The sequence below is a fragment of the Pipistrellus hanaki genome (assembly GCF_964339955.1).
Source record: "Pipistrellus hanaki genome assembly, chromosome: 18".
In the NCBI taxonomy this organism is placed as follows: Eukaryota; Metazoa; Chordata; class Mammalia; order Chiroptera; family Vespertilionidae; genus Pipistrellus; species Pipistrellus hanaki.
Window position 1 is genome coordinate 30,203,525 of NC_140520.1, and position 22,216 is coordinate 30,225,740.

At 37.9% G+C, this 22,216-nt stretch overlaps 1 protein-coding gene across 1 annotated transcript; it reads right to left on the reverse strand.

Moving 5' to 3' along the window:
- Positions 1 to 1,244: 1,244 nt before the first annotated feature.
- LOC311612399 (membrane cofactor protein-like) lies at positions 1,245 to 18,561 on the reverse strand. The gene is made up of 10 exons (XM_084865323.1): positions 18,409 to 18,561; positions 16,889 to 17,074; positions 16,198 to 16,297; positions 12,295 to 12,380; positions 10,553 to 10,750; positions 7,861 to 8,043; positions 4,949 to 4,993; positions 2,771 to 2,821; positions 1,964 to 1,999; positions 1,245 to 1,439 (listed from the first exon to the last, which is right to left on the reverse strand). Exons 1-10 carry the CDS (start codon positions 18,500 to 18,502, stop codon positions 1,375 to 1,377), a joined length of 1,044 nt encoding a protein of 347 aa, XP_084721449.1. The 5' UTR covers positions 18,503 to 18,561; the 3' UTR covers positions 1,245 to 1,374.
- Positions 18,562 to 22,216: the final 3,655 nt, after the last annotated feature.

Consider the following 22,216-nt stretch of genomic DNA (forward strand, 5'->3'; position numbering starts at 1 on the left):
TTCTGGGTTCCGCTGAGGATGCATGAGGCTGGGGACAGGGTGCCGGCGCCATCTTCCAGGGACAGCCGAGTTGGCCCTTCGAGCCTCTAAGCTTGGAGGTAATAAAAACATTTTTTCTTTTCTCCTTTTGTTATCAGTAAACAAAGCACACCCACTTCCAGGGTGAGACTGAGAGGGAGGAGAAGGGCACTGACAAGGTGCCTGAATGAAGGGAGGTCTGCTGGGACTTGTGGGGACATTCCCTCACTTGTAAAAGGAATTATTGAAACAAGTCCCTTTTTGCCTTTGAGCATTTCTTATGTTGCTGGTTTAGTGATAATGAAGTTCTTTAGCTTTTTTTTTTTTTTTTTTTTTTTTTTTTTAATCTCTGAGAAACTCTCTCTCCTTTGATTCTAAATGATAGCATTGCTGAGTAGAGCAATCTTGGTTGAAGGCCCTTGCCTTTTATCACTGAGTATTTCATGCCAATCTCTTCTGGCTTACAAAATGAAGAATCGGCTGATGGTCCTATGACAGCTCCCTTTTACATAACTTTTTTTTTTTTTCTCTTGCTGCTTTTAACATTACCTGTCTTTAATCTTTGTGATTTTAATTATGATGTGTCTTGGTGTGGGTTTCTTCAATTCATCTTTTTGTGCATTCTCTGCACTTCTTGGATTTCTATGTCTATTTTTATAAATAAAATGGCAAATAAAGTTACTGAGGTACCTTGCAAACATTACCCCTCTCTGCACCTTCAACTTTAACCCATCAGTTTACTACCGCCTAGAAAAATTAAGAGAACATAAGAGGGAAATCAAATGGTGTTGCTTCTAATTTCCCAGTTTAACTTATATAAATAAAAATTCTAAATGAAATCAAATTGGCTATTTGAATATGACACCTGCAATAGCGTCTTACAAATTCCTGTTATGCAGCCAAATGGAAGCTTTCATCCTAAAAATTCCAGTGACCATACCTTAAAGTTTCCACAGTGAACTATTTGAAATGTAATCCTGGCCACTAGCTCACTTTAGAAAATAGGGCATATGTTGAATTGGGAAGGCCCCATCAGGGTCCATGATTTTTTTATTTTATTTTATTTTATTTTTGCTGCAGAAGTTAAACCTCAAACCTCAAAACAACAACAACAACAAAAAAAAAAACAAATTTCTTACAGACATAATAACGATTATTATGCACAGATTATTCTTATTGCAATAAAATATATTTTTATTTTATGCTAAAGGCAACTGAAACGGATTTTAGTAAAGAAATTTACTGCAGATGGCACACTAAGGTAGCACATTTAAAAAATAGGTGGTAAGCAATACAAAGAAAAGCAGCACCAAAGGATGTCAAGAGTGAGAAGGACCGATAAATGAGAATAAATGTTTAATTCACTCTTCCTTCCCGAAGGCACTTGTACACAGCGACTAAAATTACTGCAACGCCAACAACTGTAAGAAACCAGAAAAGAAATGACATGTAACTCTGAAAATTACTTTCCAAGATTCAAACCCTAGAAGAAGAAGTTACTGTTGGTTACATGTCAGTGCTCAAAAGTGTTATTTTTCAAACACATGTACACTTATATTTCATCTGGATTCTTCTCCACCTAAGTGCAATTAACTGGAATCATTTAAATAGTCCACAGTAAGTCAGAGAAGTGTCCAGTTTAGTTTAGAAAATTATCTGAAGCATATTTGACATGCACAGTCAATATGACTAATCATATTGGGGAGGAAAGTATTATTGAGGGTTTGTTACAAAGTAGACATATAGAATACTGTATAAATGAATATACAATCACCAGCAAAAGGTGTATAAAATACGAAAGGTCAGTTTTTTCTACACTGGTTTACTTAATTTCAAGCTATAAAACCTATAAAAACGGAAAAATCATCAGAAAAGAATGCACTCTATGTAATGGAAAGGAATGTAATATTTTGATTTCAATGGTTTTCAAGTGTGAGATACTTACATATAGAAAGACTAAATAGAGCAATGGTTCCTGGTTCTGAGGGGGAAAAAAAGAAAATTAGTTTTAAAGATATTGAGCATGTATGGGTCTCAGATAGCAGGGTTTGTTTATTTGTTTTTACTTTTGAATTGATCATCTAAAAACTATAGAAAATAGTATCATTATAGTATTAACATGATTGCAAGTAAATCCAAACCACTTTGCTCAAAGAACACTTCAAATAGATTCCGACTATAGGATATGCCTTGTGAAACTCTTAATAGGAAGCTTACTTGTCATTGTTTTGTGCTGTAGTAAAGGTTCATAGGACAACTAAAATTCTCAAGATTTAAAAAAAACTACTTGCATGAGTCTATACATTCTATCACATTTGTTATGGTATCTGTAATACTAAAGGAACTATAAATGTCATTTGTTCCTAATAATTTTTGACATCTTGTTTTTCCTCTAACTACAAATAATCGGAACATAATATATTCATGTAGAACTCTAAGGTCTCATAGTAAAGAATTATTAAGAACGAAACTAATGCTCTAGCAGGTCTGGCTCAGCGGATAGAGCATCGGCCAGTGGACCAAAGGGTCCTAGGTTTGATTCTGGTTAAGGGCCCGTACCTCGGTTGCAGGCTCCTCCCCGGTCCAGGCCCTGGTCAGGGCTCCTGCAGCAGGCAACCAATGGATGTGTTTCACATTGGTATTTCTCTCTATTTTTGCCTCTCCCTTCCACTCTCCAAAAAAAATTAATAAATCAATGAAAAAATATCCTCAGTTTAGGATTTTTAAAAAAGAAGAAGAAAGAAACTAATACCTAATTCCACAATCTCTTCAACTGATGATAATTGATGAAAGTTGAGATAGCCTAGAAAAAAATTGATATAAGTTAAAAAAAAAAAATAGTAAAGATGAAACTCCTAAATAGCAACAACAAAAATCCCAACTCAATTCAAAACTGAGCAAAGGACTTGAATGACATTTCTCCACAGAATAGATACAAATGGGGAATAAGTGCATAAAAAGATGTCTACACATCACTAATCACTGGGGAAATACAAATAAAAACCACAATGAGATACTATGTCACATATTTTACCGACCAGGTATTAGGATGGCTATTATCAAAAAACAGAAGAGAACATGTGTTGGCAAATAGGTAAAGATATTAGTATCTTTGTGCACTGCTGGTGGGAATGTAAGATGGTGCAGCTTCTGTGGGAGACTAGAGCGCCTATGAATTTGGAACACCTATGAGTGTGGTGTGTGATAAAACAGTTGGAGAGCCGGGACCGGTTTGGCTCAATGGATAGAGCGTCAGCCTGCAGACTGAAAGGTCCCGGGTTCGATTCCGGTCAAAGGCATGTACCTTGGTTACGGGCACATCCCCGGTGAGGGTTGTGCAAGAGGCAGCTGGTCGGTGTTTCTCTCTCATAGACGTTTCTAACTCTCTGTCCCTCTCAATTCCTCTCTGTGTAAAATCAATAAAATATATTAAAAAAAAAAAAAAAACAGTTGGAGAGAAGACAATCCATTCCATAGACAGACGGTGCAACTTAGCCGCTGAATGGGGGTGGGTGAAGTGGAGAAGAAACCAATCTGATTCCATATTCCATAATGAAGCTCAGATATATCAATGATTTAAATGCAAAAAAAAAAAATGAAATCAGAACCCATGGTTGCAATGTTTATATAATTTGAAGACTTAAAGCTTTTATAAGAACAACACAGCCAAAACCGGTTTTGCTCAGTGGTAGAGCATTGGTCTGCGGACTGAAAGGTCCCAGGTTCGATTCCAGTCAAGGGCATGTACCTTGGTTGCCGGCACATCCCTGGTAGGGGGTGTGCAAGGGGCAACTGGTCGATGTTTCTCTCTTATCGATGTTTCTAGCTCTCTATCTCTCTCCCTTCCTCTCTGTAAAAAAATCAATAAAATATATTAAAAAAAAAAAAAAAGAGCGACACAATTCTCAGAGCCATTAGGGAATAGTTCAATACATTCAACTCTTCTGCACATATAACTGTCCATTATAGGAGAGTAGCTAAATAAAATGTGACATATATTAAAGTCGTCACTAAAAAGGATGGGGATAAATTTAAGTACAACCCAATCTAAGATAATAAGTGTAAAATGTGTGAGTTTTAGGAAAATATGAACAACATGAGTCTATTTCTAGTTAAGAAAAATGAAAAAAAAGAGGCAAAATATGTATAACCAATCATATAAGGATGTGTCCTTATATGAAATGGATAAAAAGACACTTAAATTATGAAGGGTGATTAACTAAGGCAATGGACTAGAGAAAGAGATGAACTAAATTTTTATTCTGTATCCTATTGTTATTTAATTTTTTTATTTTTTAGAAAGATCTATATCCAATAAAATCTAAAAAGAAAATGAACTAATAAAATTAGGCTACAAAAACCTGGAGAAAAATGTTCACTATATATTAAAAGGTCTTTAATTTATAATAAGTTCTCATAGTTAACAAAAATAATATTTTAGAAACCCAACAAAGGAAAACTGAGCAAAGGATCTGAGTAAATGAATGTAGAAAAAAAAAACCCACCGGTTTAGCCTCATTAATAATTAAATAAATGGAAATTAAAATTAGACGTGACTTTTCACCATCAGCCCACAAATATAATTCTTAATAATATAAGGAGGATAAAGAGTTAATAGTTAATGAACAAACTAAACTACCAAGTACAATAGTGACAAACTTATAGATAGAGAGCAGGTGGACAGTTCCAGTTTGGGGCTGGGCAAGGGACGGGGGTGGGGGGGTGGGATTGGAGCGCAAAGGGGAGAAGGTGGAGGGATTGAGCAAAAAAACAAAAAAAGAGAGAGAGAACTCATGGACATGGACAAGAATGTGGTGATGAATGGGGGAAGGAGAGTGGGTGGAGGTGGAGGTGGAGGTGGAAGAGGGCATAGAAGGAATAAATGGTGATGGGAGGGAAAATTAAAATTTAAAAAAAAATGTTACTGAACCTAGATATCTTGCAGCTGGCGGCTTGGTTGGAGTAGACTTGGAATCTGGAGAAATAAATTTTATTTCATTCATCAGTCTTATCAATAAAATTATGGATTTAATTTGATTTTTTGATTTTTTAGAAAGATTAGCTATTCCTCAAAATTAAAAATATGCATATTTTCCAAACTTTTCATAGTGCTAAGTAGTTTAAGTGCAACCAATTTAAGCTGTATTATCACCCAGTTAGGAAGATACTAAATTATTTTATTTATTTTTTAAAATAAATCTTTATTGTTCATATTATTAACAAATGTTCCTCATTTTCCCCCCTCCATTGCTCCCCTTCACCAGGTTCCCACCCCACCCTCTGCCTTTTCCCCACACCCCATTGTCCTCATCCATAGGTGCACAGTTTATGTTTAGTCTCTTCCCGCACCCCCCACTCCCCTTTTCCCCAAGAATCGTTAGTTCACTCCCCTTTCATACCTCTAATTCTATTATATTCACCAATTAATATTGTTCATCAGATTTTTTTAATTCCCTTGGTTTTTAGATTCACTTGTTGATAGTTACATATTTGTTGTTCATAATTTTTATCTTTATATTCTTCCTCTTCCTAAAGAACCCCCTTCAGCAATTTATATAATTCTGGTTTGGCGGTGATGAACTCCTTTAGCTTTTTTTTTTTTTTTTTTTTTTTTGTGTGTGTGTGTGTGTGTGTGTGTGTGTGTGTGTGAAGCTCTTTATCTGGCCTTCAATTCTGAGTGATAGCTTTGCTGGGTAGAGTATTTTTGACTGTAGGTTCTTGCTATTCATTACCTTGAATATTTCTTGCCATTCCTGTCTGGCCTGCATGGTTTCTATTGAGAAATCAGCTGACAAGCATATGGGTGCTCCTTTATAGGTAACTACCTGCTTTGCTCTTGCTGCTTTTAATATTCTCTCTTTGGCTTTTGCTCTTGGAATTTTAATTATGATGTGTCTTGGTGTGGTCCTCTTTGGATTCCTTTTGTTTGGGGTTCTGTGCACTTCCTGGACTTGTAAGTCTAATTCTTTCCCCAGGTGGGGGAAGTTTTCTGTCACCATTTCTTCCAGTATGTTTTTGGTATCTTGCTCTCTCTCTTCTTCTAGGACCCCCATAATTCTGATGTTGGTTTGCTTGAAGTTGTCCCAGAGGTTTCTTACATTATCTTCAACTTTCTGGATTCTCTTGTCTTCTTACTTCTGTGGAGGAGTGACTTCTGGCTTTTTATGTTCCAAATCTTTGACTTGATTCTTGTGATCTTCCATTCTGTTTTTAGGACTCTGTATAATATTTTTTACGTCAGACAATTTATTCTTTATTTCTAGTTGATCCCTTATTATTTCTAGTTGATCCCTTTTCATATCCTCATAAGTCTCATTTATTTTATTGGCCTTTTCTAGGAAATTCTTGAAAAGCCTTATAAGCCTGGCTTTGAACTCTATATCCAGTCGCTTTTTGTCCTCCATTTCTTTCGTTTGTGATCTGTTTCCTTGTCTCAGCATTTTTGCAGCTTCCCTGAGTTGGTAGCCTTAAAAGTCTCTGTGTTCAGCTTCTATGGGGCAGAGTTTCAGGTGGAGCCTACAGCCTTGGCTTCCATCAGAGCCGCCCTATGTCTCAGTGTTCCTCAGTGTTCTTCGGTACTTGCTGCAAGCACTTCTGAGAGAAAGGTGCCCTCGAGTTTCACCCGCTACCAAACAGTCTAAGCTCTTCCCCAAATGAGCCCGGAACTGGGGTTCAGTTCAGTTGGAAGTGGGGTTCAGAGAAGTCTGGAGCTTTTGTCTCCTTCCTGCTAATGCAATCCAGCGGCACAGTCAACCATCCGTTCTCTGCGCGCAATGTGTGCGCTTCCGGGACTTCCTTTCACTGCTCCCTTGAGTTTCTGCCTTACTGCCCAGGCTTCCTCTGTATGAGCCTGGGTCCCCAGGGTCTGGCCTAGAACTGGGGTTCAGTGCAGTCGGAACTGGGGCCCAGCACCGTCCGGAGCTTTTGTCTCCTTCCCGCTAGGGAACGCCAGCCAGGCACTCAGCCTCCCCCTCCTCTCTGGCTACGTCCTCTTCACGCGTGCAACATATCTCCATACCTTAGGCTTTTACAGCTCCTCTGATTTTCCTTCTGGTTTTCTCTTTCCTTCTAGTTGTAGAATTTCCAGTCAGTTGACTTTCCTGTGGGTCTGGGTAATGTCCATTTTGTATTTTAGTTGTATTTTTTTTTTTTTTTTGAAATTGTTGTGTGAGGCTGCAGTTAGGTGATTACCTATGGCACCATCTTGGTTTCTCTCACTAAATCATTTACATGCAAGTAAATATTTGGAAGTTTAAGTAACGTGCCCAAGTATGCATGCCTGTTTATATCTGACTATGGCAAGTAATCTTAGAATCAGTAAGAATAACAACTAAAATGGCTATATGTATGTTCTTCCCCCTCTTATTACTAAAAGTTATAAATTGGTGTAAATAACATGAATTTAAATAGAATGTTAATAAATATGAATGGCTCAAAATGAGAGGCTTTGACATTGAGAAACATAACAATGTAGGATCAATCACTTGGAAATGATCACTTTCTTTTCATTTGTGTGAATTATGACTTTCATTCTGATTTAGGTAAAAATTCCCATCATTCATCTCATTTATCCTGGAAAAAGTGGTTGCCAACCATACCATAAAAGTACTGAACATGAGGAACTTACAGACCTATGTGATGTACAGAATGTGTTAAGAACCCTATGAACACATACAAAACCACAACAGCAAAATTCTATGTGAGCTTTATGTCATACATCTGTCATGAATATGAAAAGATAATGACTAAAAATGCATCTTTCCAGTTATTCTTTATCATGGCTATTTAATGTCAAATAAATAAAACCTTACTAAACAAGAAGGAAAATAACATACTGTGTACCTTTAATACACTTTGGCATCACAGGCTCCCAAGTACTGCTTCCACCACAGAACACTGGGTTGCTGCCACTGAGGTAGAAACCTTCCAGGCATGCAAAGGTAACCTTATCTTGGTAAGAAAACCTTTTTTTCATTTCTGATACTGGTTTTCCATGTTTGAGTACTGGTGGTTTACAATGGACTACTAAAAAGTAAAGACATTTCAGCATTAACAGAAAGTTGTTTTACTATAATACCAGAAAAAATAGTGCCAAGTAGTAAGGAGTGAAAGGCAAGATATAAGTATTTTTTTAAAGGACTTTTTTTTGTGCATTTTCATTCCAGGTAAACAGATTCAGAGAAATCTGATAACCTTTTTTTCCCACCTGGAACAGTCAATATAATTTATTGGTTTCATTCTTTTTTTAAAATCCTCGCCTGACGATATTTCCCCATTGATTTTTAGAGAGAGTATAAGAGAGAGGGAAAGACACAGGGAAAGAGGTGAGATAAGTACATAGACTGATTGCTTCCTGCACGAGCCCTAACCAGGGCCCGGGCTGAGGAAGAGCCTGCAATGGAGGTACATGCCCTTGACCAGAATCAAACCCAAAACCCTTCAGTCCACAGGCCGGTGCTCTATCCACTGAGCCAAGCCGGCTAGGGCCATATTTTTTTTTTTTTTTCTACTGCAAAGTTTGAAAAAAGTCTACCAGATATATCTAAGTACATTCAAATGCAACTTTTGATACTTTCGCTCTAGAGATTTTTTTAAAGTTCATGGTGACACTGATTATTATACCTTGTCTTTTTAGAAAACTCTTGTAGGGAGGAAATAGTTGGGGTGAAACTTAAAAGCTGCAAAGAAACTAGCCATGCAAAGATACACAAAGAAAAAGTTCTCAGGTGGCAACAATGAGGTACCATCTCACACCTCTCAGAATGGCTATCATCAACAAATCAACAAACGACAAGTGCTAAAGAGGATGAGGGGAAAAAGGAACCCTTATGCACTACTGGTGGGAATGCAGACTGGTGCAGCCACTGTGGAAAACAGTATGGAGAATTCTCTGCTTTCTTTCTCCTTCTTTTTTTTTTTTTTAATATATATATATATATTTTTGATTTTGTACAGAGAGGAAGGGAGGGAGATAGAGAGGTAGAAACATGATGAGAGTCATTGATCAGCCGCCTCTTGTACACCCCCTACTGGGGATATGCCCGCAACCAAGGTACATGCCCTTGACCGGAATAGAACCTGGGACCTTTCAGTCACAGGCTGACGTTCTATCCACTGAGCCAAACCGGTTTCAGCTTAATTTGCCCTTCTTTCTTAGTTTTTTAAGGTGAAAGTTTCCAGATTATTGATTTGAGATATGTTTTCTACTGTATGTTACACTATAAATTTTCTCTAAATAATGCTTTTGCTGTGTCACACAAATGTTGATATTTTGATATGTTGTGTGTTCATTTTTTATTGAATTCAAAACACTTTATAATTTTTCTTGTGATTTGTTCTTTGACTCAATGGTTAGTTAGATATTTGTTTTACATGGTTGTCAAATACCAGCCATGCATCACTTTCAACAGGGAAATTGTGGACATCATAGAGTGTACTTGCGTATAGCCTACTAATTTTATCATAAGAGCTATACTTACAATACAGCTCTCAATGACACCAGCATCATCACAAACACGTGAATACTGTGTTGTGCTGTATAACACAGTATTCTAACAGCTCTGACAGGATTTTCTAGGTGATAGCAATTTTTCAGCTCCCTTATAATCTTATGAGACCATCATCGTATATATAGCCAATCACTGACTGAAATGTCATGATAAAACATATGACTTTAAAAATTTTAAAAATTATCTCTGTTTGACTCTAAATTTATTTCATTATGACCAGAGGATGTACTCTGTTTCAATTACTTAAAATTTTTTAAAAATTATCTTGTTTTCCAGAATATGCTCTACCTTATAGTACATTCCATACACACTAGTAAGAAGTATGTCGAAGCCGGTTTAGCTCAGTGGATAGAGTGTCGGTCTGCAGACTGAAAGGTCCCAGGTTCAATTCCGGTCATGGGCATGTATCTTGGTTGCGGGCACATCCCCGGTAGAGGGTATGCAAGAGGCAGCTGGTCGATGTTTCTCTCTCATCGACGTTTCTAGCTCTCTATCTCTCTCCCTTTCTCTCTGTTAAAAATCAATAAAATATATATTTTTTTAAAAAAAGTAAATATTTCGTTGATATTCAGTGGTCCTTTTCCTACAAAAGTCAAATGCCCTTCCTTGCCTCCGGCTTCTGGTTACTCTCTAGGGCCTTAAGCATTGTTCTTCCAACTCAGTAAGAGTGAGCCTTTTACAATTTACTCTGCCACTACCTATTGCTATATCTCTTAGATGATTTAACATAAAATAGTCTTAATTTTAAGCCATTGTGTGTTGATTTTTGTTTTTTCAAGCAAAGACAAAATCCTAACTTGTACATTTACACAGTAGTTCACATTGTATAAACTGGAGTGCCAAGAGTATGTTGGGGGCCGGGAAATTCTATAACTGGAACTATTTTTGATTCAACTTGATATATAATAAATTAAATTAAAATGTAATTTAATAGGAGGAGGAAGCACATGACTGCTTACTTCTAGGTAAGACGCTCTACGAAGTTTTTTGACTGTATTTACCAACGAAGAAGGAAATATCATTACCTTTACATTGAGGAGGGTCACTGCTCCATTTTTTAGGCCCAGAACAAGTAAGCTTGCTCTCTCCAACAAGTGAATACTCCTGAGGTCCATTTGAGGGATTACAAGTATAAGTCACTACTTCATTAAATTCAAATTCTTCCTTCCAGTTATTCGTGTATTTTCCATTACTTATTTTTCCAGGTGCTTTACAAAAAATCTCTTTAAAAGAGGGGGAAAAGAGTAAATGAGAAGAAAAAGGAAAAAATGTAGAGGTAAGACAATACTTAATAAAATAGATTCACTAACATCTGAGTTCTATAGTCTCGCTGTGAATCCAATATCCATTTAGAATGTCTCTATGAGAAAGTGTTATTACCCCAAAGTCAAATCATGTAGAAATGAACTTTCAAAAGAAAACCAATTTTATTTAAATATCTATATGAAATACCTACATTTATCTTTAAGGCTATGTTAAGTTTTGTTCTAGTCATCATAAGAGTTCCTGAAAAATTAAGGATATGATTAAAGATAAAATTCACTGCTAGTTGAGAAATGCTTTATAATTCATAAGTATATAAATATATCTATTTGCCAGGTCATGGCTCCACAGTTATACGATATTGTCTTTTTTTTTTACACTACAAAATGTGTTATTTCACAATAGAGTGAATCTAAATGTCTTCCTTTAAGCTAGATTTTGAAGACATTTATAAAAATGTAAAACAATGTCACTATTCTGTTTTGGGTATTTTTTTATTTTTTATAAAAAATATGTTGTATATTTTAATACATATTAAATTTACTGTTTTTAAAAATAAATGTTTTAGAAACTTCTCAGTTTTTATTGTGATATAATGAATGTTAATAGGCATAACCCACATAAAGCAAAACTCAGATCTTTGTTAATTTTAAAACATAAAGGGCAAACAAGAGTGTTAGAAAGAATATGGGGGAAAGGGGGTGATCTTGCACTATTGGTGAGGCTGTAAAATGGTGCCGCCACTTTGGGTCCTCAAAAGATTAAAAATAGAAGTACCATAGAACCTAATAATCCCACGTCACTGTGGGTATTTACTGAAAGAAAAGAAACGCACTAATTCAAAAAGATAGATACACTCCCAGGTTTATTGCAGCCTTATTTACAATACTAAGGTATAGAAACAGCCTAAGTGTCCATCAATAGAAGAGTAGATAAAAAAGGTATGAGATATATATCTATGTATACACATATAGTACACAAATGTACATCTACATGCAATGGAATAGTACTCAGCCATAAAGAAGAATGAAATCTTGTCATTTGCAACAAAACTGATAGACCTAGAGGGTATTATTCTAAATGAAATAAGTCATACAGAGAAAGGAAATAGCATTTATATGTGGAATCTAAATTAAGAAAACAAACCAAACAAAACAGAAATAGAGTCATAGACAGACTGATGGCTATAGAGTAAAGGGGGCTAGGAGGATGGCTAAATATGAAGAAGGGAAACAAGAGGAACAGACTTCTGGCTATAAAATCAATAGGTCAATAGGTCAATAAGATGTAATGTGCAGCACAGAGAACATATTCACTAACAACATAATATATTTATATGCTGAAAAATGGTTACTAGACTTATCACAGTGATACTATTGTATACATAAAGGTTGAATCACTATGTTGTATGCATGAAACTAATATAATATTATATTTTACTTTTAAAAAAAATCAGCATAAGTGGAAAATACTGGTCTAAATTCTAAAGTGGAAATTTACTTACTTTCACATGTTGGTATATCATGGTCCCAAAGCACCTTGTCTCCAGAAAGTTTACAAGTTAGAATTGGTTCACCTTTTAAATAAAAACTAAACGGGGGGGAAAAAAGTTACTGTTCTCTTTACCAGTTAACAAGATGATTCATAAAAAGAGGAAATTTTAATGTAGTTGCTTTCTGCAATACAGACACACACAAAAAATCAACGAAAAAGTGGCAGCCTTAAATGACACACTAAATCAGATGGATTTAATTGGTTGTTTACAGGACATTTCATTCCCCAAACTGCAGAATATATATTCTTCTCAAGTGCACATGGATCTTTCTCAAAGGTAGACTACATGTTAGGACACAAAATAAGCCTTAACAAATTCAAGAAGATTGGGAAAAACACCAAACATCATCTCGGATCACAATGGCAGCAAAAACAGACAAGTACATGGAGACTAAATAGCATGTTACTAAACAACAAATGGGTTACAAATGAGATCAAGAAAGAAATAAAAATCTTCCTAGAAACAAATAAAAATGAACACATAACAATCCAAAAGCTATGGGACACAGTGAAAGCAGTCCTGAGAAGGAAGTTTATAGCATTATAGGCCTACCCCAAGAAACAAGAAAAAGCAAAATAAATAATCTACATTCCACCTAAAAGAATTAGAAAGAGGACAAGGAAAACCCAGAATCAGTAGAAGGAAGGAAATAATAAAGATCAGGATGGGAATAAATGACATATATATGATCAAAGAAACCAAGAGCTGGATCTTTGAAAAGATAAATAATCTTGGTGAACCTTTAGCCAGACTTATCAAGAAAAAATGAGAGAGGACCCAAATAAATAAAATCAGAAAGGAAAGAGGGTAAGTAACAACTGATATCACAGAAACACAAAGGATTGTAAGAAAATACATAGAATAACAACTATGTGCCAACAAGCTGGACAACCTGAGTGAAACGGACAAGTTTCTAGAAACATATAATCTTCCAAAACTCAGTCAGGAAGAAGCAGAAAACCTGAATAGACAATAACAACTAATAAAATTGAAACAGTAAAAAAAATAACAAACAAACAAAAAAATAACCTCACAGCAACAAAAAGTCCTAGGATGGATGGCTTCATAAGCAAGTTTTACCAAACTTTTAAAGAATAGTTAACACTCAGCCTCCTCAAACTATTCCAAAAAATTCAAGAGGCCTGTCTGGCTTGGATCAGTGGTTGAGCGTTGACCTACAACCAGGAGGTCACGGTTCAATTGCTGGACAGAGCGTATACTCAGGTTGTAGCCTTGATCCCCAGCAGGGGCGTGTGCAGGAAGCAGCCAATCAAAGATTTTCCTTCATCATTGATGTTTCTCTCTCATCTCCCTCTCTCTTCCTTTCCGAAATCAATAAAAATAGAAATTCAAGAGGAGGGAAGACTTTCATGCTCTTTTTATAAGGCCAGCATTATGCTAATTCCAAAACCAAAAAAGACACTACAAAGAAAATTACAAGTCAATATCCCTGATAAACATTCTAATAGAGCCTAAATCCTCAACAAAATATTAGCAAATAGGACTCAGCAATACATTGAAAAGATCATACACCATCACCAAGTGGGATTAATTTCGGGGATGCAAGATTTGTTCAATATTCGAAAATCTTGAATAAATGTGATATATCACATAAGCAAAGTAAAGGATAAAAAAAAAATCACATGATCATATCAATAGATGCAGAAAAAAACACTCGACAACATTCAGCACCCATTTATGAAAAACTCTCAGCAAAGGAAGAGAGGAATCATACCTCAACATAATAAAGGCCCTGTATGACAAACCAACAGCCAACATCATACTCAATGGGCAAAAACTGAGTGTTTCCTTTAAGATCAGGAACAAGACAGGGATGTGTGCTTTCACCACTCTTATTCAACACTAGAGGCCTGATGCACGAAATCTGTGCAAGGGGCTCAGCCCTCACAGCCCCAGTTGGCCTTCATAGCTCCTTGCAGCCCAGGCCGGTCCTCACAGCCCCAGCTTCATCTGGAAGGTCGTCAGGACAGTCGTTTAGCTGTTCAGTCTAATTAGCATATTAGCTCTTTATTATATAGGATAGTATTGGAAGTCCTAGCCACAGTGATCACACAAGAAGTTATAAAAGTCTTCCAAACTGGAGGAAGTAAAACAGTAATTACTCACAGATGACATGATATTGTACATAGAAAAACCTAGACTACACACACACATACCCCTACAGTTAGATTTAAGAAATTAATTTGGCAAAGTAGGAGGATACAAAATTAACATCCAGAAATCAAAGGCATTTTTTATACACCTATAATGAACTAAATATAATTTCCCATTTACCAAATTTATATATATATAAAGAATAACCAAAGAAGTAAAAGAGCTGTACTCAGAAAACTACAGGACATTGGAAAAGGAAGTAGAGGGAGATACAGACAAGTGGAACCATATACCGTGTTGATGGATTAACATCATGAAGAATTATCAACACCCCAGCCGGTTTTGCTTAGTGGATAGAGTGTCAGCCTGTGGACTGTGGGGGACCCAGGTTTGATTCCAGTTGGGGGCACATGCCCAGGTTGCAGGCTCAATCCCCAGTTTGGGGCATGCAGGAGGCAGCCAATCCATGATTCTCTTTAATCATTGATATTTCTATCTCTCTCTCTCCCTCTCCCTTCCTCTCTGAAATCAATAAAAATATATTTAAGAAAAAAAGACTTACATCATTAAAATGTTCATAATACCCAAAGCAATTTCAAGATTCAACACAATCTCTATTAAAATACCAATGGCATATTTCACAGACCTAGAAAAAATATTCCAAAAATTTATATGGAACAAAACCCGACCCCAAATAGCTACAGCAATCTTGAGAAAGAAGAACAAGGTTAGAGGGTTCACAATATTGGATATCAAAATGTACTACAAAACCATTGGTAGATTTGACAAGAGGTTAATTTCCAAAATATAGAAAGAACTCATACAACTTAACACCAGGAAGACAAACAATCCAATTTAAAAATGGGCAAATAATTTGAATAGACACTTCTCCAAAGAGGACATACCATTAGCCAATAGACATAAAAAGTGTCAGTAATCATCAGAGAGATGCACGTTAAAACAACAATGAGGTATTACCTCATACCTGTCAGAATGGCTACCATCAATAAATCAACAAACAACAAGTGCTGGTGAGGAAGTGGAGAAAAGGGGACCCAAGTGCACTGCTGGTGGGAATGCAGACGGGTGCAGCCACTGTGGAGAACAGTATGGATGTTCCTCAAACAATTAAAAATGGAACTGCCATTTGACCCAGCAATCCCACTTCTGGAAATAAATCATAGAAACCCAAAACACCAATCAGAAAGAATATATGCATCCTTATGTTCATAGAAGCGTTATTTACAATAGCTAAGATCTGGAAACAACCCAGGTGCCCATCAGCAGATGAGTGGATAAAAAAGCTGTGGTACATTTACATAATAGAATACTATGCAACTGTAAAAAAAAAAATGAGCTCTTACTCTTTGCTATAGCATGGATGGGAAATAAGCCAGTTAGAGAAAGACAAATATCACATAATTGATCTCACATATATGTTCTCATCAAGTGAACAAAATAAACTGACCAACAAAATAGGTCCAGAAACATGGAAGAATAACAGATCTCAGTGGGGAAGGTAGAGGAGGGGACAAAAAGAGATTAACCAAAGATCATATATGCATATATGTGTAACCCATGGACGTAGACAATAGTGTGGGGAAGGCCTGGGCATGGCAGGGATTGGGTGGAGGAGTGCAAAAAAGGGGAATATTGACAAAAAAAGAAAAAAAAAAGATAAGGGGAACAATATGGAATCAGTAACATTTACCTCATTTTCTTTAAGGAGCAACTTACCCGTAATCGCAATAAAAGTGAACTTCTTTACCCAATTCAAAGCCCATTTGTGGGTCATCTACTTTACCTCTTTGCACATGTGGAGTTGGACATGCTTTTTCTAAAAGGAAATGTATAAATTCATTTTTTTATATAAATTTCAAAACAGACTTAAAAGAAAATAAAAGTTCTAACCTGCTCTTGTCAATCCATGCAATATCATTTTCCCAAGTGAGCCATGTAAGGGAAAACATAAAGTTCACGCTCACCCAGGCAGCCAACTGCCTACAAAATAATTTCCGGGAGACTTGTCTGGGCCTAAACATCTGTCTTGCTCTCTAAACCCTAATTTCCCATGAGAAAGCCATCATTTCCATTGTGGAAAATGAACCCAAATATGTGTTCAGAAAAGAAAGAAACACTAGACACACACACAGAAAAGGAAGGTTCTGGCCGAAGCCGGTTTGGCTCAGTGGTGGATCGTCGGTCTGCGGACTGAAAGGTCCCGGGTTTGATTCCGGTCAGGGGCATGTACATTGGTTGCGGGCACATCCCCAGTAGGGGGTGTGCAGGAGGCAGCTGGTCGATGTTCCTCTCTCATCGACGTTTCTATCTCTCTATCTCTCTTCCTTCCTCTCTGTAAAAAAATCAATAAAATATTTTTTTTTAAAAGAAAAGAAAAAAAAAGAAAAGGAAGGTTTTGACCACTTACCATAACATGCTTCAACCATAGGGAACCACGTGCTATTTTTCTGACAAAAGGTGTTGAGGGTGTAATTAAAGGAATAGTAGTATCCTGGTTTACATTCATAAAGTACTTTCTCCCCAGGCGAATAGGAAGATTTAGGGGTACCCTTTAACTTCATAGACTGGTACAGTGGTGGTTTACCACAGCCACCTAGAAATAAGAAAACAGGAGAATAAACATGAAATATGTAACCTCTTTGACAGCCAGGGACCGTGGCGGGCGGCAGGCGGGGAGGACGGAATAAAAGGAAAGATCCTTGGCAGATTGTAAAGGCTTGTTCCCTGCTTTCCCCCAAGTGCCCTCGGAGTGGGCCATGGGCTGCACTGGCTTTCAATAGCATTCTATTCGCTTTTGGGCTGCACTGGCTTTCAATAGCATTCTATTCGCTTTTGGTTTGTTGGAGAATGAGCTGGATTTTTCCTAAATTTTTTAAAACATGTTTTTATTGATTGCGGAGAGGAAGGGAGGGACAGAAACATCAATGAAGAGAGGGAATCATTGACTGGCTGCCTCCTGCATGGCCCCCAAATGGGGACACGGAGCTGGCAACCTAGACATGTGCCCTTACAGGGGTGGAACCCTTCAGTCTGCAGGCCAACACTCCATCCACTGAGCCAAACTGGCTAGGTAGGGCATGAGCTGAGTTTTTATTCAACAGTAAATTTAAGAGACAAATATCAATGTGATAGCTATGTATCATTCCCCATTTCTTGTTAAATTCATTTCAAAACTCAATTCTCTTCCAAGAAGTCTTTTTTTCTCTCCTGTTATTCCTTACCCATCCTCCACGCCCCTGCAGTATTTCCTTTTCGTTTACCTGTGAGCTTGAAAATCTTTTTTTTTTCATTTTTTTACTTAAGGTATTATATGTGTACATGTCTTACCATTTTCCCTGCCACCCCACTCCCATTCATGCCCTCACCCCCCAGAGTTTTGCGTCCATTGATTATGCTTATGTGCATGCATACAAATCCTTCAGTTGATCTCTTAGCTCCTTGAAAATCTTTTTTTTTTTTTTTTTTTTTTTTTAAAGCGTGTTAGAACTAATATGTAAAACTAGAGGCCTGATGCACAAAATTCGTGCAGGGGCCTTGGCCCTGGCGGGGAGCCCTCACCCACTGTGGCCTTTTCGGAAGGATGTCTGGTCTAATTAGCATATTATGCTTTTATTATTATAGATAACGTGGTGGAGACACATCAAGTCCTGCAGGGCTAAAAGAATCCAGTGGCCTCGCCTACAAGGCTAAGGCTCTAAGAAAGAAGATGGATCTATGCTGATCCCCGAGGAACCTGGGATGGTCTCACTTCAGATGGTGAGACCAGTCAAGGGAACTCTAAACAGGTCACATATTCACTCTTCTTTCATGTCATATTCTAGCTTCCACCCGACCCACTAAGAGAATTCCCAGGCCTGGACTCGCGTGGGCCCGCTCTCCAGCCCGCGCCCGTGCATTGGGGGGCGCACTCCCCGCCCCGGCTCCTACCGAAGGATGTGGGGAGCAGGAGCACTGGGGTCACTAACATGACTCCCACGAAGCGCCAAGAAAAGGGGCTTTCGGGGCGGCGGGGCGCCGTCATTTTCCGGGAGGTCAGCGAACATTCGCATTTGGAGCGAGGACAACCAGACGCAACAATCCCGGGTCCCGACCGCGGGTGGGCGTGGCCTACGCAGAGTCCCTGGGTGGGCGGGGCCATCCCGATAGGGGGCGGGGCCATCCCGAGAATGGGCGGGCGGGCTGCGGGGAACCAGAGTTGGTACCTAAGCCCTGGAGGGTGGGGGATGCTCTGGTCCCTTGCTGGGTTCTAAGCCACCCGGCTCTGTGGGTAGCTCGGGGGAAAGGAAACCAGAGCCGGCGGCATCATCTCTGTGTCTTTTCCCGCCCGCTGGCTGGGAGAAGAAAGCGCATTGATCTGAAAATAGAAACCCAGAGCGCAGACCTGTGGGCCAGCATCCAGCCCGAGGGCTCCACTTTGGTCCTGGGGCCTTCGGGCTGTCAGCAGTGCCAGGACCCTTGCTCAGATGTGGCTCTAAAGCAGGCGTTGTTAGGGACAACCCTTGAGATTGCTGTGGTTGAAAGTCCGCTATGGAATCCCATCAAAGCCTGCTGGATTCCCAAATCACTAAGATGGTTTGCACCCCCCAATCCCTAAAGGAAATGCCTTTGCCCCTACTTCCCTTTCGAGGACCCTGGAAGGCACATTAATAAACACCGTGACATTAAGCATATTGGGCCTCAACTTTATGGGGCCCTTGCCATTTCGGAACTAAATGACTTATTGAAGTCGAAATTGACATGCTTGAAAAAGGTAAAGACAAGGTGTACTAGAGGGCAAATTCTTGGAAGCCATGAATGTTATAAGCACTATGAAGGTTAGGAATTAGCTAAGTGAAGTAGATAGGATGAACTTTTCTGGTGAAACAATCTCTCAAACAATGCTAAAAAGGTAAGAATGAGCAAGATTTTTTTCTTTTTGTAGAGTTGAGTAAATCTGTATGACTAATTTTTTAAAAGGAGTCACGTGATGGCCGTTGAAGAGCAAACAAAAGGGGTTGACATTTTCCCCCCATATTATTTGACAAAGGATGAAAGCATCAACCAATGTGAGTGAACATTTTGACAGGACCAGAGCCCTCCAAGTTTTAGTTTTTAGCATAACTACTCTGTGTGAGAATATTTCAAATGGACACAGCTTTCAAACCACCATTTCCATTTAGAGATTATCCCATAGAAATCATCAGAGCTGTGAGCAAAGGTGTAGCATTTGGGGGAAAATGTAAACCTTAAGTGTCTAGCAAAAGTATTAAGGAATCAATTATAGGTAACTTTATAGGATGGAATTCCATGCAGCAAGCACTGTGAAAAAATGTCAGTGTGAGAAACTGCTCTATTCATAAGTGGAAAAAACAGCCTCTAAATCAGTATATACCCCTTTTGGTATGCCTTTTATTAAAGCAAAATTAGTATATTGAACACATAAAAGAGATTATTAGTAATATACTACAAATAACTAATAGTTTATAGGATTATGGATATTTAATTTTCTGTATTGACCTTATGTTACATTTGGAATCAGGTACAGAAAAAATTTAAAATCCAACCTATGTATCATTGTCTACTTTGTTCATAAAATATGAGGGATGAAATCTGTATTGCATTTGGGTTCAGGTATGAGAGGATGCTGATAAAATAGAAATTCTTCATATAACAAGAAATGCATCTTCTGGAATTACAACACTATATATATTTAAACAATGTTGCATCTAAGATGTAATAAAGACTTCATGGGTTCAAAAAAAATTGTGGGATTTCCTCTTCCTTTCAGACCAAGACAATGTTTACATTCTGGGAGAGCATATAAGACAAGTAAGTGTGAAGGTGAAATATAAAATAACCAGTTAGTATATTAGATTTTAAAATCCAGACACTCCATAATGACACTTAACTGAAGAAGGTATAATTAAAGAGATAGTGAATGGGAAACTCATTGAGGGAGAATTATTATTACTGTTACATCTTACAGTGGTAAAAGAGTGAGGTAGTAACAGAAATGTTCTGTGGATCAATGTTGGTACTTATCTATGGAGACAGTACCTGTAGGGGTTGGCAAACATAGATTTACAATTTTTCATATGGAGAACAATACAATAATTAATCAATAATACACAATAAACTCTGTGTTTAGTGTACTCAAAAATTTTCTCATTTACTTTGAGATTTGGAAATAAGTTTTTGTGAGAAAATTTAGAAGGTAGGGAAAAAATATGGCTCAAGTTTGATAACCTCGTTATAGGTGCTAGATGAGATTCAAGGACTGGGGTTTTACTGTGACTTTCAATCAGTGAAATTTCTATACCTGGTGTCCATCAAGCCATTCTTTTAAAAAAATTTATCTTTATTGTTGAAAGTATTGCAGATGTCTCCTTTTTCTTCCCATTGACCCTTTCCAACTGGAACCCACCCCCTGCCACAGGCCTTCACCACACCACCATCTATGTCCATGGGTCATGCATATATGCATATAAATTCTTCAGTTAATCTCTTCCCACCCATTCTTGCCTTCCCTCATCAAGCCATCTACACTAATAAAAGAGAAAGGTACAAATTGATTGTATCTTTGGGACACCCACCAGCCAATCAGGAGTGAGTATGCAAACGAACCCGAAAAAGATGGAGCGTTAATTTGCATACACAGGCACCCACCGACCAGGGGTGGGACACTTGCTTTGTCGCCATTCCACACCTCCCCAGCCGCTCTGGGCCTCTGGGCAGTGTGAGAAGGTTGAAAGGGGGCTCCGAGTGGAGCTAAGACAGAAAGGTGGCTTCAGGATGGAGCAAAGGGGAAGGAAAGCTCATTCTTGCATGAATCTTCATGCTTTGGGCTTCTCATTCTTAATATAATGGAAGACATTCACCTTGATTTCTTTAATTCTGATTTGACCCATCTCAGGCTCCAGTTGATATGATCTGAGTCCTGTTATCTAGTTTTCTGATCAAGCTCCTTGAGGCAAGGGTATAGTATTCTTGTTTTTTCTCTAGTACCCACATTGTCCTAGGCCTGTAGTAGGCACAGAATGAGTAAAATAAGTGGGTGTTGCTATCAACTGCATTAAACACGTCTTTGCCCATTCTCCACTAGCAAGGATGTAACATATCCTGGGAAATTTCTGAAAGATGATGATGACAATAATTTTAAACACTAGCAGGAACCAAGTGGGATTTATCTCCAAAAGGAATGAGCTACAAGTGTCTGCACAGAAAACTTTCCTAAATCGGGTTATTGTAAGCTGACCTATGAAGTGGAGCTCATGTCTGCCTCTTAGCCCTGAGATCATGTTAATGACTGAGTTCAAAGGGAAAGTGTTGACAGTGAACTTCCTAAGTCCTCACAGGAGAACCCTAAAGAGTCAAGGCTTTGAATAAAGTAGGGGAGTGAAAATTGGAGAGACTATGCATGCTTTTAGACCAATTATTGATGCACCATGACACACTTTAAAACCAGTTAAAGACACATTAAAAGATCTTGCCTGGGAAGTATTAACCTACCCGCTGTATTCACCAGACCTTGCTCCTTCAGATTACCACTTATTCCGATTGATGGCACACGCACTTTCTGAGCAGTAGAAATTTGGGTTTTTAAATGGTTTGCCTCAAAACAAGAAAAGTTCTATTGGGGCAGTATCCACAAATTACCTGAAAGATTGGGGAAATATGTAGCTAGCAATGGACATTACTTTTAATAAAGCACTTTCGATATTTCTCTTGAAATTATTGTGTTTTCTTTGATTACAAA

Excerpts from the sequence above, each read along its gene's own strand:
- LOC311612399 (XM_084865323.1), bottom strand. The coding sequence starts at position 18,502 with ATGACGGCGCCCCGCCGCCCCGAAAGCCCCTTTTCTTGGCGCTTCGTG. Across the intron at positions 12,381-16,197 it reads CACTTTTATTGCGATTACGG|TTTTTATTTAAAAGGTGAAC; the intron begins GTAAGTTGCTCC and ends CCCCCCGTTTAG. Across the intron at positions 10,751-12,294 it reads TGATATACCAACATGTGAAA|AGATTTTTTGTAAAGCACCT; the intron begins GTAAGTAAATTT and ends CCTCTTTTAAAG.